Source organism: Budorcas taxicolor, chromosome 20 (assembly GCF_023091745.1).
Source record: "Budorcas taxicolor isolate Tak-1 chromosome 20, Takin1.1, whole genome shotgun sequence".
Lineage (NCBI taxonomy): Eukaryota > Metazoa > Chordata > Mammalia > Artiodactyla > Bovidae > Budorcas > Budorcas taxicolor.
The window spans coordinates 40,368,849-40,386,846 of NC_068929.1; the positions used below are offsets into that span (position 1 = coordinate 40,368,849).

Sequence of the window (17,998 nt, forward strand, 5' to 3'; positions counted from 1 at the left end):
GGCATACCTTGTATTAATATCCTTTACTGAGTCTTTAAAAATTGAAGATTTTATGTCAGCTCTGCTTGGAACAAGTCTGTTGGCACAATTTTTCCAATATTTTTTCTCAATTCATGTCTCTGTGTCATGTTTTGGTAAATTTCACAGTATTTCAAACCCTCCACCAGTAAAGAGATTACAATTTACTGAAGGCTCAGACAGTAGTTAAGGATTTTTAGCAATAATGTATTTTTAAATTAACATATGTACCTTGTTTTAAATACAATGCTGCACTGCACAGTTAACAGACTATAGTGTAAACATAACTTTTATATGCACTGGGAAACCAAAAAGTTCTTGTAACCTGCTGTATTTCAACATTTGCTTCATTATGGTGGTCTGGAACCCAACCAGCATTTATCTCCAAAGTATGCCAGTAACTTTTATTACAATATATTGATATGAATGTTCTAAGTTACTGTTGTTAGTCTCTCAATGTACCTAATTTATAAATTAAACCTTATCATAGGTATGCACGTACAGGAAAAACATAGCATATATAAGGTTCGGTACCATCCGCAGTTTCAGGCATACACTGGGGTCTTGAAACATATCCCTCCTGAATAAGGGGGGACTGCTGTATTTCTTCTCTGGATCTGATTAGCCTCATCTCATTAGCCTCATCTTTCCATTTCCCTCTAGTAAGAAAACTCAGCTACACATAAATCACATGACAATTTCACCACAATATCAACTGCATATGCATGCTCAATCATGTCCAACTCTTTGCGACCCCATGGACTGTAGCCTGCCAGGCTCCACTGTCCATGGAATTTTCTAGGCAAGAACACTGGAGTAGGTTGCCAGTGCCTACTCCAGGGAATCTTCCTGACCCAGGGGTTGAACCCGTGTCTCTTAAGTCTCCTGAAACGGCAGGCAAATTCTTTACCAACTGCGCCACCAGGGAAGCCCAGATATCATGTACTTGCACACAATTAGGTCCTCACTATGGCAACATCGTTTCCCCTCAAAACACCATTCTGACTTCTCTGTTCTCTCTTCCTCAGCCCATTCTCAGCAACACAAACCTGCATTAGTCAGCTGAGGCCACCGTAACAGAACACCACAGACTGGGTGGCTTAAAGACCAGAGTTATTTTCTTACAGTTCTGAAGGCTAGAAGTCCACAACCAACATGCCAGAAAACTTGGTTTCTGTTGAAGATTTTTTTCCTGTCTCCAGGAGAATCTTACCAACTCAGAAATCAAACCCAGGTCTCCTGCATTGCAGGAAGATTCTTTACCGACTGAGATATGAGGGAAGATGAGTATATAAATCATTCCAGAGTACTAAGCAGAGTTCCCTGTGCTATACAGTAGGTTCTTATTAGTTATCAATTGTATATATATTAGTTTGCATATGTCCATCCCAATCTCCCAATTTATCCCTCCCCAACCTTTCCCCCTTGGTAACCCTAAGTTTGTTTTCTACATCTGTGACTCTTTCTGTTTTTCAAGTAAGTTCATTTGTACCACTTTTTAAGATTCCACATATAAGCGATTTCTTAAATTACCACTGAAATACTTACTTCCTCCTCTTCTGAATCACCATCATCATCATCTTCCTCTTCCACATCTTCTGCAAGAGGTGGAGGTAAAGGACCAAGAACACCTTCCTCCATAGGATTAACTGGTTCTTCCACCATTTTAAGGGGTAAAGAGGGGCCAATTAACTCATCATCAGAAGAGTCAGAACTCTCGTCACTCTCACTGCTACTTGTATCCCTGAAAATACAGAAACAGAAACTCATCGCCTTTGCTGCAAAAAAGAACATACTCTGGAGACAGTATTGATTTCTCAGGAAGCCCTATTTCTCCTTTTAACAACTGAGTTTTTTACAATGTTTTTAAATTTGTAATCCAAACATTAATTGTGTGGCTGAAATATTTATCTTTTGAATTATATATATATTTCTTTCTTAAGTAATGTCAAGAAACACATATTTTAATTATTAATTGTATGATTAAGAAATAAGCAAAGATTTTTGATTATATTTTTTAAACATATTCATGTTTTTCAGGTAGAGTAATATTCTTTCATCTATTATTGTTTGAGGACACATTTTGCATGAGTTTTTTCTTTGAAATTTTGTGAGTTGTGTACTATGGTCCACGATATGGTCAGTCTTGTATATTTTATGTAAACTTGAAAAAAATAAGAATTCCCACTGTTGGGCTGAGTGTTCTGTAGACTTCAATAAAAGGTGTTGGCTGAGGGCATCCTTAAGGTCCTTTCTCTGCTTGCTGACTCATAGCTCACTGTCCATCAGTCACAGACATGAACACTGACATCTCACACTAAATGCAGACGTGCCTATTTCTCCTTTCAGCTCCTTCCCTTTCTGCTTCAGGTGTTTCAAAGCTCTAATGGTAGGAGATGCACGTTCAGGATTACCATGTGTTCCTGAAGAACTGCCTTCAAATACCATTTAATCTTAAGAAAGTAAAAAACTTCTCTTATCTATCCTATCTAAATACAGTTAAAAGTCAAAGACAAAAACTCAGAGCAATTATATGTTAGAGGCCCATCAGATAACCCTCATGAACCAGAACAACTGTGGAAGAAAAACTACAGAATACTACACCGTAAGAAAGAAAACCATGGAGAGAACCAACGCCTCTATGCACTGTGTGTGAATACAATCACTGTTTGTCACAGGAGCAAATAAAGTAAGAAATGAATATTACCACAAAAGATTTCAATACATTGTCTGAAATACAAATTATTTCTCTCTCTTTAATTCAAGTATGCTGAGTTGCTAAAATTGTTAAATGTAGCTTCCCTGGACTGTAAAAGATACCTTATTCTAGGCAGTATCCTACTGAATCTCCACTATTTTTCTACCCAACACATGAGCTGCTGCTGCTGCTACTAAGTCGAGTCAGTCGTGTCCGACTCTGTGCGACCTCATAGATGGCAGCCCACCAGGCTCCTTCATCCCTGGGATTCTCCAGGCAAGAATAGTGGAGTGGGTTGCCATTTCCTTCTCCAACAACACATCAGAGGACTATCGTAAGTGAGGTGAAAGTGTTAGTCACTCAGTCATGTCAGATTCTTTGCAACCCCATGGACTGTAGCCCACCAGGCTTCTCTGTCCATGGGATTCTCCAGGCAAGAATACTAGAGTGGGTTGCCACTCCCTTCTCCAGGGGATATTCCTGACCCAGGGATCGAACCTGAGTCTTCTGCACTGCAGTCAGATTCTTCACAGTCTGAGCCACAGGAAATCCAACTGGGGACTATTATATACTCTCATTAAAGTCTTTATCAAACACCTCTATACATTCTGTAGCAACCACCATTCACCATCCCTCTACTGACTACCCTTTCCCAAAAGATTGAGAATTGCAATTTTAACAATTAATCTACCAAATAATTTTATAGGAGTCAAAGTGTCCTTGCCATCTAATGAAGTATCTTCACTATATAAGTTCCACGAAGGCAGAAATTTAAAGTCTGTTGTGTTCCCTGCTGTGGCTCTATCAGCTAAATGATGCTTGATATCAATAACAACTGAAAAGGGACTTCCCTGCCAGTCTGGTGGTTAAGACTCTAAGCTTCCACTGCAGAAAGGGCACAGGTTCAATCGATGGTCAGGGAACTAAGATCCCACGTGCTATGTAGCGGTGGTTTATTCACTAAGTCGTATTTGACTCTTGTGACCCCATGGACTGTAGCCCACCAGGCTCCTCTGTCCATGGGATTACCCAGGCAATAATACTGGGGTGTGTTGCCATTTCCCTTCTCCAGGGGATCCTCCCGACCCAGGGACCAAACCCCAGTCTCCTGCATTGCGTGAGGGTTTTTTACCACTGAGTCACCAAGGATTTCCATATAACACAGTACTGACTCCTTGGTTACAGCTGTAAAAAGATTTACCTTACTATTTTGTTTCCCAAGTCCCCAGTTGTCTCACCAAACTTACCCACTAATCAGAAAGTACGGCAAAAGAGATTTCTAGGCAGTTTTCTTATGAGATGACAGGTTGTTCTTCACTGGCTTTCATTCTCTCTCTCTCTCTACCCCTCTCTCTCTGCCTCACTGTTTTTCTCCATTGAGCTCTGTGCCCCCATGCTCCTCTTGGAAACACAGGCTGAATATGCTCAGCTTTTGGCTAGGTTGTGGGGCATTTTCTGGCACCTGTACTACAGACAACTTTTATTACAGGCTGAATTGTGTCCCCCAAATATTCATATATTGAAGTCCTAACTCGCAGTACCTCAGAGTATGACTGTATTTAAAGACAGGGCTTCAGAGAAGTGATTAAGCTAAATGATGCCTGTAGGGATGGGCCCTATTATAACTGGTGTCCTTATAAAAAGAGAAAACTTGAACAAAACTTAGGCGGAAGACAACGTGAAGAAATAGGGAGAAGATGGCCATCTACAAGCCAAGAAGAGAGGCCCGTGAACCCTGCCTTCATGCTGGTCCCGGACTTCTAGACTCTCTAACTGTGGGAAAATAAATTTCTGTTGTTTCAGCCATCTAGTCTGCGCTAGTTTGTGATGAAAGCCATGACAAACTAGTACAGCAGCATCTTCCTTTCTTTTCTCCCCTTAATTAGTGAACTAAAGAAATATATGGAACATCTGCCATAAGCAAGATATTGTGCTGGACACAGAGAGAGCTGGAAAAAAGTACAGGATAAAGAGAAACGTTAAGACATTGGGCTTCCCTGAGAATTCAGAGGTTAAGAATCTGCCCGCCAATGCAGGGGACAAATCTGATCCCTGGTCCGGGGAGATCCCACATGCTTTGGGGCAACTGAGCCTGTGGGCCACGGCTGCTGAGACCCCACACCTACAGCCTGTGCCCTGCAACAAGGGCAGCCACTGTAGTGAGGAGTGCACACACCGCAGCCAGAGAGTAGCCCCGCTCACTGCGGCGAGAGAGAGCCAGCACACAGCAGCGAAGACCCAGAGCGACCAAAAGTGGATTTCCAAGAAACAGTTTACATAGCCAATTTGACAACTTAAAACGTACCTCAACAACAGAATTCTTGTACAATTCCACCCAGATTTGGAGTCCGTATACCTATTTATATTGCTTCAAGTTCTTAGTAATTATGTTATATAGTATTAAATTTCACTTTAAAGTAATTTTAATTTAAATGGCTGCTTTCTCCTATCACTCAATAAACTTTACAATGTGCCACTGTTTAAATTCTTTCTCAGTTATAAAGGATCCTACCAAAAAAAGTTATTATGAATACAGAGTTTGGGGAAAGGGACAAAGGATGTAAATGACAAAATAAACATAAAAAAAACCAACTTGTCAATATCTTTCCAACTTTACACAGTTATACTCTGCAGTCAAAAGGCAGAGATTTTAATGCTACATCTGGAATACTTTAGAAAAATTTGACTGATTCACAATGTGACAAAGGACTTTGTTGTGGTCCTAGAGATCTACAACTGCCTGAAATGGGAGAAATCATGCAAGCTTTTTAGTATGAGGAACTTTGCCTAAATTGTGTTACTAACACCTAGAAAATGACAGTAAAGACAAGCACCTGGAAGATGATTTAGAGCAAGCTCTGGCCACATTCGAGCCTGAAGATGTCGGTTCAAGATCTTCATTTTGCCTTCTTAATTCTTTCTCTCTGTTCATTTCTTCCTCTCTTTCTCTTGCTTCTGAAAAAGTCATAAAAATTTTTTTCAACAGTTAGACTTCAAAATTTATTATTTAAAATGTTGAAAACTAACAAAATTACAAAGATATAACACAGAAGTGTTACCGTAATAGCAAAAAACTATCACTCTAAATGCCCAACAATGAGAAAACAACTGAATTTTACTGTATATCAACACAGTAAAAAATACAGCCAATAAGAATAATGATAGAAGGGAATTCCCTGTTGTCCAGTGGTTAGGACTTGGTGTTTTCACTGTGTTGGCCCAAGTTTAATCCCTTGTTGGGGAACTAAGATCCTGCAAGCCACATGGAGCGGCCAAAAAATATATATAGAAAATATACAAATCTGGGAAAATATTAACAGACAGGTAAGCAAAATTAGAATATGAAGAGTATATGAACCATGACTGCAGTATGCAAAAAGACGTGGCAAGTGACAAGAAAGTGTTCAAACATAAGATTTTAGGTAACCTCACATTTTAATATTTTAAACTATAAATTCAGCACTCCCTTCCTTTCCGATTTTCCCAAACTGGATTTTTGGCCAGAGACTTGATACCAAAATTATGAGAAAAACTGAATTACATCAAGTTTCCAGAGTTTTTACCTTGGAAAGACAAAACAAATTTATCCAAGGAAATCTAATCTTCCTCCTCTGATAATTTCATTCAGCAACTGGAGGGAACATAGGAAGGAAATTAATTATATGAATAAGGCTTGTTCTCGATTGCTACCATCCTCAATAACCTGAGATAATCTTTAACGCTTTTTTTGAAATTTAATAGTGAAGAATAATACAAAGTTAAGCAATATCAAAGGGCACTTACTGGAATGCTGCACTATTCAGGGTCTTTTGTTGCTAGGATATAGAGGGTGAGTAACTAGGAAATAGGCAGCAAGCGTTAACAACTAGCCATTCATTTCAAACATGGAAGATTAAAAAACTCTCCAGGAAGTTGTAAGGCACAGTCACATTAATTTTTTTGTGCTCTCCACTGGGCTGAGGTGGGTCAGGAGTTAACAGGTCCGCACTCTGATGCTGGGGAGGTTGAAAACAGTAAGAGAAGGATAATGCCCAAATTTAAGAGTGAGCCTGCTGGGCTCCTACCTTCATCCTGCCTCCCTAGTAATTCCCTCTGTACCCTCCAGGGTGAGGGAGGGCGGGGGAGCTGAGAGAGGCTGGGGAGTGAGGCAGGGGAGGCCACACTTGGACTGCAGGCTCAGGTCTTAGGGGCAGTTCTGACACTAATCAGGAATCGGACCCTAAGGCACACATCATTAGTCACCTATTAGCAGCCACTTCTCCCTTTTTCCTTGCAACGGAAACCACAATTCTCCTGATGCTGGGCCCCTTCCTGTCTAGAAGGAGTAAAGTTTGATTTCAAGTGAACCATAGTGAACCTGCAAGGGCTGTTTTTGCAACTGATGTACCACACTAATGCTGGCTAATAACACATGTGAGGAAGTCAGCTCGAGGTACATTTGAGAAAGGTTTTTTTACTCCTAAAGAGTTACACAAAAGTCTTTCAGCCTGTGGATGCAGTCATCTGTATGTTAACAAAATTTTGAGTCATGAGGACGGTGAGCTTAGGATAAGACAACACTCTAAAGCTGGCAAAGCAGAAAAAAGGGGAAAAATCTTTAAGTTTTTTGTATCAGGATTCAGAAGATGGAAGAATCCCTCCCATTCCAGAGATCTTGCCATGGTGTGATACTAAACTTTTCTTATTCAAGCCACTTTTTATTAGGTCTCCTATGACTTCTTTGGAATGAAAACAGTGACAGACTTTATTTTCTTGGCTCCAAAATCACTGCAGGCGGTGATTGCAGTTATGAAATTAAAGATGCTTGCTCCTTGAAGGAAAGCTATGACAAACCTACACATCGTATTAAAAAGCAGAGACATCACTTTGCCAACAAAGGTCTGAATAGTTAAAGCTATGGTTTTTCCAGAAGCCATGCATTGATGTGAGAGTTGGACTATCAAGAAGGCTGAGCATCAAAGAATTCATACTTTTGAACTGTGGTGTTGGAGAAGACTCTTGAGAATCCATTGTACTGCAAGGAGACCAAATCAGATAATCCTAAAGGAAATCAACCCTGAATATTCATTGGAAGGACTGATGCTGAAGTTGAAGCTCCAATACTTTGGCCACCTGATGCGAAGAGCGGACTCACTGGTAAAGACCCTGAGGCTGGCAAAGATTGAGGCAGGAGGAGAAGGGGACGAGAGAGGACAAGATGGTTAGATGGCCTCAAGACTCCATCACCGACTCGATGGACATGAGTTTGAGCAAGCTCGGGGAGCTGATGATGGACTGGGAAGCCTGGTGTGCTGCAGTCCATGGGGTTGCAAAGAGTTGGACACAACTAACGATTGAACAACAACAACAACAATCTTTACAACAATCCTTGAAGCAGAAACTTTACTTCAGCTTCCAGTTCACTCCAGTTCAGTCGCTCAGACCTGTCCGACTCTTTGCGACCCCATGAATCACAGCACTCAGGCCTCCCTGTCCATCACCAACTCCTGGAGTTCACCCAAACTCACGTCCATCGAGTCAGTGATGCCATCCAGCCATCTCATCCTCTGTCGCCCCCTTCTCCTCCTGCCCCCAATCCCTCCCAGCATCAGGGTCTTTTCCAATGAGTCAAATCTTCACATGAGGTGGCCAAAGTACTGGAGTTTCAGCTTTAGCATCATTCCTTCCAAGGAACACCCAGGACTGATCCTATTTAGGACAGACTGGTTGGATCTCCTTGCAGTCCAAGGGACTCTCAAGAGTCTTCTCCAGCACCACAGTTCAAAAGCATCAATTCTTCGGCGCTCAGCTTTCTTCACAGTCCAACTCTCACATCCATACATGACCACTGGAAAAACCATATGGGGTATAACTGACAAAACTGTAAGACAGGTAAAGTGTACAATGTGATGATTTGGTACAGATACTGAGAAAGAATATTTCCCATAGAGTCAATGAACACAACCATCACCCCACATATTTATCCCGTGTTTCTTTTTTTTTTTTGGTAAGAACAATTAAGTTCTACTATCTTAGCAAATTTCAACTATATCCAATACAGCTGAAGTAAATACTACTATCTTCACTTAATAGTTGAGGAATCCAAAGCAAAGAAGTAACAGCTCCAGTTAGAGCAAGTAGTCAATTGAGGCTCCACAATGTATCTTTCCTTGATAGGATCAGACCTTCTGAAGCCTGTAAAATTATCCAGTGAGTACCACCCACTTTATAAAGCAGTGACCCTGCCTCTCTCCCCAAAGGGCCATAAAGTACAGCCTTTTATTTGCTTACCTGTCACCAGACTATTTGGAAACTATGACCCACCTAACTATCTAACTAGAGTTCCTCCCCAGTGGATGAATGCTCCAAACTACTTGCCCCATCCAGATGAATTATCTTTTTAATTTAGATGTTCTAATTTTATTTATTTTTTAGCCATATTGGGCAGCATGCATGATCTTAGTTCCCTGGCTAGGGATGGAACCTGTACCCCCTGCATTGGGAGCAGAGTCTTAACCACTGGACCACAAAGGAAGTCTCTAATTTTTTAATTTAAAATTTAACTTTTTTTTTTTTACAATAGTAAGGATTTTCTACCCAGAGAGGTTCCTGTCATCACCTGCTGCTTCATTAAAATGAGAAGAAAAAAAAAAAGGGAAAGACATTTGTGAGGAAAAAAAATATTTTTTTTACCTCACTGTCTACAAAGGACAAACCAAAATGAGACTAATTCAATAAACTGCAGCTCCCCGACCAAGGGGATCATTTTTGTGTATTTTACCAAGAGTAGGACCAAGCACACTGTATACTGTAAAACATACAGGAATCCAAGTATTCTGTAAATACTGTAAGATGCTCTGAATATTCTATTAGCAAGACTGAATTAACCTACTCCCCAACACCTCTTTATTCTTTTAAGTATCTCAATTTATTGATATCTCTCTACTCTCAGGTAGCTAACAGTTTTGGACAGCCATTCTGCAAAAGCACCCCAGCTGCATGCAGTTCATCCAGGATGACAGCAAACTATCCAAAACTACCATGTCCCAACTGGGCTGATTCGCACAAATTGCAGATTCGCATGAATGTAATTTAGCAGCTGAAAAATATCACTTTCATTATATCTTAAGCATTATACGAAGAAATGAGTGTTAAAATAACATGCAAAGGAAATAAAGCTAATAGAAACAAGCTAGAGTGATGTTTTAATCATATTCTGTTTTTCTAGTTGCTCAGTTGTGTCCAACTCTTTGTGACCCCATGAACTGTAGCCCACCAGGCTCCTCTGTCCAAGGGGATTCTCCAGGCAAGAATACTGGAATGGGTTGCCACTTCCCGACCCAGAGATGGAACCTGGGTCTCCCCCATTGCAAGCAGATTCCTCACCATCTGGGCCACTAGGGAAGCCACCTGCAAAATGTTTCTGCCATTCTGAAACGATTCAGTAGGCTACCAATTTCATGAAAAATCATATTTAATTTTAAATGTTTAGTGCAAAAATGACTACAAATAAAAAAATAAGATCAGGATTATCTGACAACATTAGTTACAATTCATTATTAACTATTTAGAGATGTAACTACTATATATCAAGTTCTGCGTTAAGCTACTATAAGTATAAATATGAAAAACAAGATTATCAAGACATGAACAACACTAAAATAAATTTATAATAAAGTATTATTTTAAAAATGTAGGGAACAATTACACCCAGAAGAGTTTTGAATACCTAGAAAAGGTAAAATATGAGGTGAGGCCTTAAAGGATAGGTAGGATTTAGCTAGGTAGGAAGACAATTTCGCTAAAACAAAAAATTTTTTTAAGCTTTTCTAATTTCTAAAACCTCTGGGACAATTATTCTTTCCAAGATAACTAAACCATCCATTGAAATCATCTTAAAATCCTACCTCAATAAGGAATTTTTTTCCAGTCAGGTAACAGAAGGTTCATAATCCATTGAAACCACGGCCACACTCAAAATAAGCTTTTGAATAAAAGACATTTTCTTCCCCATCTATCTCCTCAGAGTATATTAGTTCTAAAAGAGTCTGTGTCTTTCACATGTCCAAAACCTACTAACAGCTTTCATAAACATAAAAAATACTTCAAAAACAATTTGTAATACTATTTTCTAACATTTTTGCTAACACATATTTTACTCAGGCTTTATAATTCATCCTTTCTTTTAGAGCACTTAAGAACCAAAACTTCACATCTGCATACACAGTTAAATCTGCCATTAAAAGGGACCAAAAGTTCTTATTTTCCTCAAGTCTGATGTCAAAGTTCAAGAAGACTCCAATACCTATCATTAAGGCCCATATCAGTATTTTTTAACTTGTAAGAAAAGGCAAACTTTGGCTTCTTATAGTTAGATGCAAGGGTAGAAACAGGAGTCTAAGTCCAAGAACGCAACATGAAGTCAACAAAGTTCAACCCATTTAATTCATACACAAATAACAATAGGAAAACAAGGCCCTGAGATAACTTTTCAAAATTTTAGAACTCTAATAACTCTTTATTGGAATTCTACCTAAGTGCTACATGAATTCATATTTTACTAACAAAAACGATAGGAATTAAAAGTGATATTTATAACATTACTGTTTAAAAAGTACTATGCCCAACATCTTAATCCCTTCAATAAACCTGGAGCTTAAAATAAATAAGGGAGATCTTATCATTGTCAACGAACAGATGGGGAAATTAAGGATCTGAAATTTGAAGATTCATCTAGTAGAATGTGGGTCTAACCCTTAAAGCTGGGTCCTCCAACTCCGAATTCCAAACTCTTTACAATTCATCATGCCATTTAAAAAAATTCTCCAGGGGCTTCCCTGGTGATCCGGTGGTTAAGACTCTGAGCTCCCAATGCAGTGATGAAGGATTCAATTCCTGGTCAGGAAACGAACACCCTGCATGCCACTCAGCATGGCCAAAAGAAACACACACACATTCTCCAAAGATGCAGGATTTACTTTTTTAAAGACAATATTGCAGTTTTAAATTCAATTCAATCTGCATAAATAAATACTGAGAACCTATCTTACGAGGCATGGTAATGGGGACTATAAAACTTAGGTAGGGGAATAAGACAATCACTATTCAAAGTATTTGGTATCACATGCTGGAAAGCTAAACTGCAATAGTATAAACGTTCACTGAAACATTCAAAGATGAAGTGTGTAATACGTTTGTACTTATGCTACAGAGAGCATGTCTCTACATGTTGTTTGATGATACTAAATTATTTAATATTTTTAGGCGTAGTAATAGTATTTCAGTTAAGATTTTCCAAAATCCTTATCACTTAAAGACATACAAAAATATTTATGGGTGAAGTAATGTATCCAGTATTTTTGTCAAAGCAATCTGAGAGGAGAAGTAAATGGAAATAACACTGGCCATGAACTGTTACAATAGTTAAATCTGTGTGATAGGAATATGGGAGTTCATTCTTGTACTTCTGTATGTAACTGAAATTTCAGGTAATAGCTGCAGCTTTTTTAAACAATATACATTATATGTAGATAGCTGTCTTTTCACCACACACACACACACAAAATCAAAAACTATTATTCTTCCAAAGACCAAAAATCATGCTCACTTCTCAAATGTGAGATAGTACTGCTATATAATTTATCATTTTAAAACAATGATAAGTACTGGAGCAACAGTCCCTTAAATTCTTCCAGGAGTCCTGTCTCTGGTTCCGAGTACCTTCTGCTCTATCAGTTTACATCTATCCCTTCTCTAGTATAAGAATGAACTGATTCAGATCTAAAGAAAGCAGTAGAGGAGACAGCCAGCTCCAACGATCCTGAGGTGGTAGCTAGAACTGCCAACCACCTGGTATCAAACCAGACAGTCTGGAAGTTAAGGCCTTCATTAAATGTCTGATACAACTCATGAATGCAGGGATTCAACAGCACCAGCCCCATTCACTGGATGGCTCAACTTCCTATACTGTCTGGGTCAACGATCAGTGGTGTACACAACTCTGAGAGCCACCTCTCGCTCAGCCTTCCAAATACTGGTTCCACTGTAAGCAGGAAAGAAAAAAACAAAATGAGAATCAGATAGAGGGTGAAGAAAAGAAACCATTATTCTGATTCTTTTCTTTTTTTTTAATTTGGCTGCATTAGGTCTTAGTTGTGGCTCAAGGGTTTAATTGCCCTGAAACATGTGCAATCTTCCCAGACCAGGGACTGAACCTGCATCCCCTGCATTGCAAGGTGGATTCCCCACCAGTGGGCCACCACGGAAGTCTCTGTTCTGATTCTTATAAATTAATTTTGAATCCTTGTTTGTTCATAGCTCACACTTCTGACAGATTTTAGAACTCAGACCTTCCTACCCTAGATACAACTTTTATCATATTTAAAAAATGAGATAATGCTGGCTCCTTCCAAAGGAACCAGCACATGTGAACTTCTAACAATTTTGAATTTTTTTTTATTCTTATAATTTTATACCTGGTAACACACTTGTGTAAATTGGATATAGTATCTACACAAATAAGAAAGCAAATAACTGAACTTCTTACCCAGTGTTTTCCGACTTCTTTCCACTGCTGTTCTTCGAGTTTGTTCAAACATTGCTTCCAAATCAAATGTGCGAGCTTTTTTTCCTAAAACAGGAATAAGTAGCAGACTGTGATTTTCTTGAACTAAGTTGGCCAACATTCGGGTACTCAATACTTATTTACTGATGTATCAATAACCACTTAAAGTCTATCTAATTTATAGCACAGCTACCAAATAACCATAAAATATCAATGAAGAAAACGTTTACTCCCCAGGGAATTTTTTAAAAAATATTTATTATTTATTTGGCTGCACTGGATCGTAGCTGTGGCACTCAGGATCTTTAGTTGCAACATGCAGGATCTAGTTCCCTGACCAGGGATCCAACCTAGGCCCCCTGTTTGGGGAGCTCAGAGTCTTAGCCACTGGACCACCAGGGAAGTCCCAACTCCCCAGGGAAACTTAACTACAATCTCATCACTAAATAAGATTAACCAGCCAACTTTCCCATCTTCCTGTACTTTATCTAGACTCTTCACTTTGAAACTTCAACATGGGGTACTAGGCAGAATAGACAATGTTCATATCGTAATTCCTGAAACCTGTGAACATACTACATTCACAGGGACTCTGCACATTAACAGACTGAAAGACTGAGATTACCCTGGCAAGCCCAGTCCATCATAGAAGGTCTTACAAGAAAATGTAGAATGGATGCAGAATAGATATGGCAGAAGTCAGAGAGACTTGAGACTTGAGAAGGACCACAGTGCATTTGAAGATGAAGGGGCACTAAGAAGACAAGCAACGCAGGTGTCAGAAAGAGGTAAGAGACTCCCACTTGAAAGCCAGTAAGCACACAGGGGTCTCAATCCCAAAACCACCGGGAACTGACATTCTGATGACCTGGATCTGCTTGGAAGCAATGTTTCATTTGATTTTACTAGGGTTTTTTTTTTTTTTTTTTTTCAGTACCAATACCTAATCTATGTTAGTCAGAATGTGGTAAAAATGCTTTTCTTACACACTACTGATTGATATAAACTGAAACCACCTTTCTGAAGAGCATTATGACAACATATATCAAGAAATTTTAAAAGCTATATACTCAATTTTTTGTTACTTTTTAATACGTATATATTTTATCAAAGTAGTCCCTCCTGTAGAAATCTACCCTATGGAAGTATACATAAAACTCCTTTTATAAAAGGAGACAAAAGAGTTATTTATAAAAATGTTTATTTCAGTATTACTGATAAAAAGAAAGGAACTATGTGAGAGAAACCTCAAAATGTTACAAATTATAGCACTTCTATCTACTAGTCAACCCATCAGAAGAAATACTTTGGAAGAGCATTTTTATAAAACGGGAAAATCCTCAAAATATTAAGAATTAAACAAATTCCATATAATTAAGAATAAAATTGTACATAAGTACATATGATCTTAATGTTATTAATATACAACAGAAAAAACTGGAAAGCAAACAAATTTTTCTGCTTTGATTTTTAGCTCATGAGATTATGAATGATTTTACTTTCTTCCTTCTCATTTATTATGTTCTTTATATTAGAGAGAAAGCTATTAAAAAGAACTACAACAAAAATAAGTAACATAATACTAGAGTACACAATACTGTGTATAAAAATAAGTACATAATACTACACTTCATGCAAAGATGGCACAATAAACAACAGAAACGGTATGGATCTAACAGAAGCAGAAGCTATAAAGAAGAGGTGGCAAGAATACACAGAAAAACTATACAAAAAGATCTTCACAACCCAGATAATCACAATGGTAAGATCACTCACCTAAAGCCAGACATCTTGGAATAAGAAGTCAAGTGGGCCTTAGGAAGCATCACTACGCAAAAAGCTAATGGAAGGTGATGGAATTTCAGCTGAGCTATTTCATATCCTAAAAGGTGATGCTGTGAAAGTGTTGCACTCAGTATGCCAGCAAATTTGGAAAACTCAGCAGTGGCCACAGGACTGGAAAAGGTCAGTTTTCATTCCAATCCCAAAGAAAGGCAATGCTAAAGAATGCTCAAACTACCACACAATTACACTCATCTCACATGCTAGTGAAGTAATGCTCAAAATTCTCCAAGCCAGGCTTCAAAAGTACGTGAACCGTGAACTTCCAGATGTTCAAGCTGGTTTCAGAAAAGGCAGAGGAACCAGAGATCAAATTGCCGACATCCGTCGGATCATCGAAAAAGCAAGAGAGTTCCAGAAAAACATCTATTTCTGCTTTACTGACTATGCCAAAGCCTTTGACTATGTGGACCACAACGAACTGTGGAAAATTCTTCAAGAGATTGGAATCCCAGACCACCTGACCTGCCTCTTGAGAAATCTGTATGCAGGTCAGGGAGCAACAGTTAGAACTAGACATGGAACAACAGACTGGTTCCAAATAGGGAAAGGCTGTATGTTATTACCCTGCTTATTTAACGTCTATGCAGAGTACATCATGAGAAACGCTGGGCTGGATGAAGCACAAGCTGGAATCAAGATTGCTGGGAGAGATATCAGGTTCAGATATGCAGATGACACCATCCTGATGGCAGAAAGCAAAGAACTAAAGAGCATCCTGATGAAAGTGAAAAAGTTGGCTTAAAGCTCAACATTCAGAAAACTAAGATCATGGCATGTGGTCCCATCACTTCATGACAAATAGATGGGACAGTGGAAACAGTGATAGACTTTATTTTCGGGGGGCTCCAAAATCATTGCAGACGGTGACTGCAGCCATGAAATTAAAAGACACACCTTGGAAGAAAAACTACGACAAACCTAGACATCGTATTAAAAAGCAGAGACATTACTTTGCCAAGAAAGGTCCATCTAGTCAAAGCTATGGTTTTTCCAATAGTCATGCAAGCTGAGCACCGAAAAGTTGATGCTTTTGAACTGTGGGGTTGGAACAGACTCTTGAGAATCCTTGGACTACAAGGAGATCCAACCAGTCCATTCTAAAGGAAACCAGTCCTGAATATTCACTGGAAGGACTGATGCTGAAGCTGAAACTCCAATACTTTGTCCACCCGATGTGAAAACTTACTCATCTGAAAAGACCCTGATGCTGGGAAAGATTGAAGGGAGGAGGAAAAGGTGATGACAGAATAAGATGGCTGGATGGCATCACCGACTCAATAGACATGAGTTTGAGTAAACTCCAGTTGGTGATGGACAGGGAGGCTGGCCTGCTGCAGTCATGGGGTAGCAAAGAGTCGGACACGACTGAGTGATCGGACTGAACTGAATACTACAGAAGCATACAGCACTTTTGTAGACATGACCTCGTAGGAGATAATAAATATGTGGTTCAAGACATTACCCAAATAAATGAATGTACGAATGAACAAACAAGAGACTAAAGTGAAGACTTTGGAGTAGGAAAAAAGACTAACCTACAAGGACCCACTGTATATTACAGAGAACTATATTCAACAGTTTGCAATAACCTATAAGGGAAAAGACTATATTAATATGTATGTGTGTTTGTTTAAATGAATCACTCCGCTGTACACCTGAAATTAACATGACATTATAAATCAACTATATTTCCCCTTAGCTCAATCGGTAAACAATCTGCCTGCAAGGCAGGAGACCTGGGTTCCATCCCTGGGTTGGGAAGATCCCCTGGAGAAGGAAATGGCAACCCACTCCAGTATTCTTGTCTGGAGAATCCCATGAACAGAGGAGCCTCGTGGCCTACAGCCCATGGTTTCACAAGAGCCAGACAGGACTTTGCGACTAAACCACCAATACTTCAACTAAATAAGAGATTTAACTATTATAACATCACTTAATAGCCCACTTGACGCCAAAAGGGCCATCTTATTACAGACCACAATCAGTGGTTGGCTCTTATCCTCAGGATGCAGAGAAACAACTCTCTCCATTAACCAACACCTGCCACCGGGTAGGTCAGGCAGCAATCTTTCTTTTTCACTAACCGTCCCGTAAAAAGTGTCACCTGGGCTGGTCTCAAGAGACAGAGAGGAGTTAGAAAACAGATGGGGGGAGAGTGTGACTTGAAATTGCAAGATACACACACTAGGGCTAAAAGTATTAATAGGTAGGACTAGGCACAGCGGAATGTCGGGAAACAAGGGACAGCTCGGCCGCCCCTCCCAACCTGCGACTCTTAAAACCTCTGCAAAAGGAGACCATGTTTAGGGCAGTCACTCACCGAACCCCGTGAAACCCATGGTGACCGCCAGCTGTGGGTCTGGTCCCGATACGTCTGAGCCTGTCATTTGAGAAAGAGAAAAGGGAAAAGGCTTTGTCAGAGGGCGACTCCAGCGCCGCCCGCCCTGCCCGGCCCATGCTACAGGTGCTCGCCTCACTGAACCCACCATCGCTGGGCCCCGGGCGCTCCATGTTCGGCCACTCTCCAAGAAACCAGTAACAACCGCAGCACAAACAGCTGCGGAAGACTCCCGGCAAACCGGGCAGGAAGTATCGCCTTCAAGCGTCAGCGTCGCCGCCAAGGCCAAGAGAGGCGCCTTGCGCGGTGGAACAGAGGCCTCCCTGGGCTGCGCCGCCCTAGCGGGCTGGCAAGGTATAGGCACCACGCAGCCGGGTGTCCAATTAAACCCATTGGAAGGGGATTATCTGGGGTTTCTATTAACTCTTTTTACTTCCTAAAATGCATTTACAGACCAGGTGACACTTAACCCTCAGAATTCTAAGGATGGCTTAAAATTTCACATCACAACTACCCTTTAAGAAAGTTTTGGTATGCTGTCAGAGAAGAATATTCA

The 17,998-nt window shown here is 39.8% G+C and overlaps 1 protein-coding gene across 1 annotated transcript in view; it reads right to left on the reverse strand.

Moving 5' to 3' along the window:
* Positions 1-17,692, reverse strand: part of WDR70 (WD repeat domain 70) — a 271,973-nt gene extending 254,281 nt beyond the window's left edge. The window contains exons 1-5 of the mRNA XM_052659024.1: positions 17,591-17,692; positions 17,425-17,484; positions 13,242-13,325; positions 5,551-5,671; positions 1,567-1,762 (exon numbers count right to left, since the gene is read on the reverse strand). Coding sequence (XP_052514984.1) covers positions 1,567-1,762; positions 5,551-5,671; positions 13,242-13,325; positions 17,425-17,484; positions 17,591-17,615 — 486 coding nt within the window. The 5' untranslated portion in view covers positions 17,616-17,692. The remainder of the gene's footprint in view (positions 1-1,566; positions 1,763-5,550; positions 5,672-13,241; positions 13,326-17,424; positions 17,485-17,590) is intronic.
* Positions 17,693-17,998: the final 306 nt, after the last annotated feature.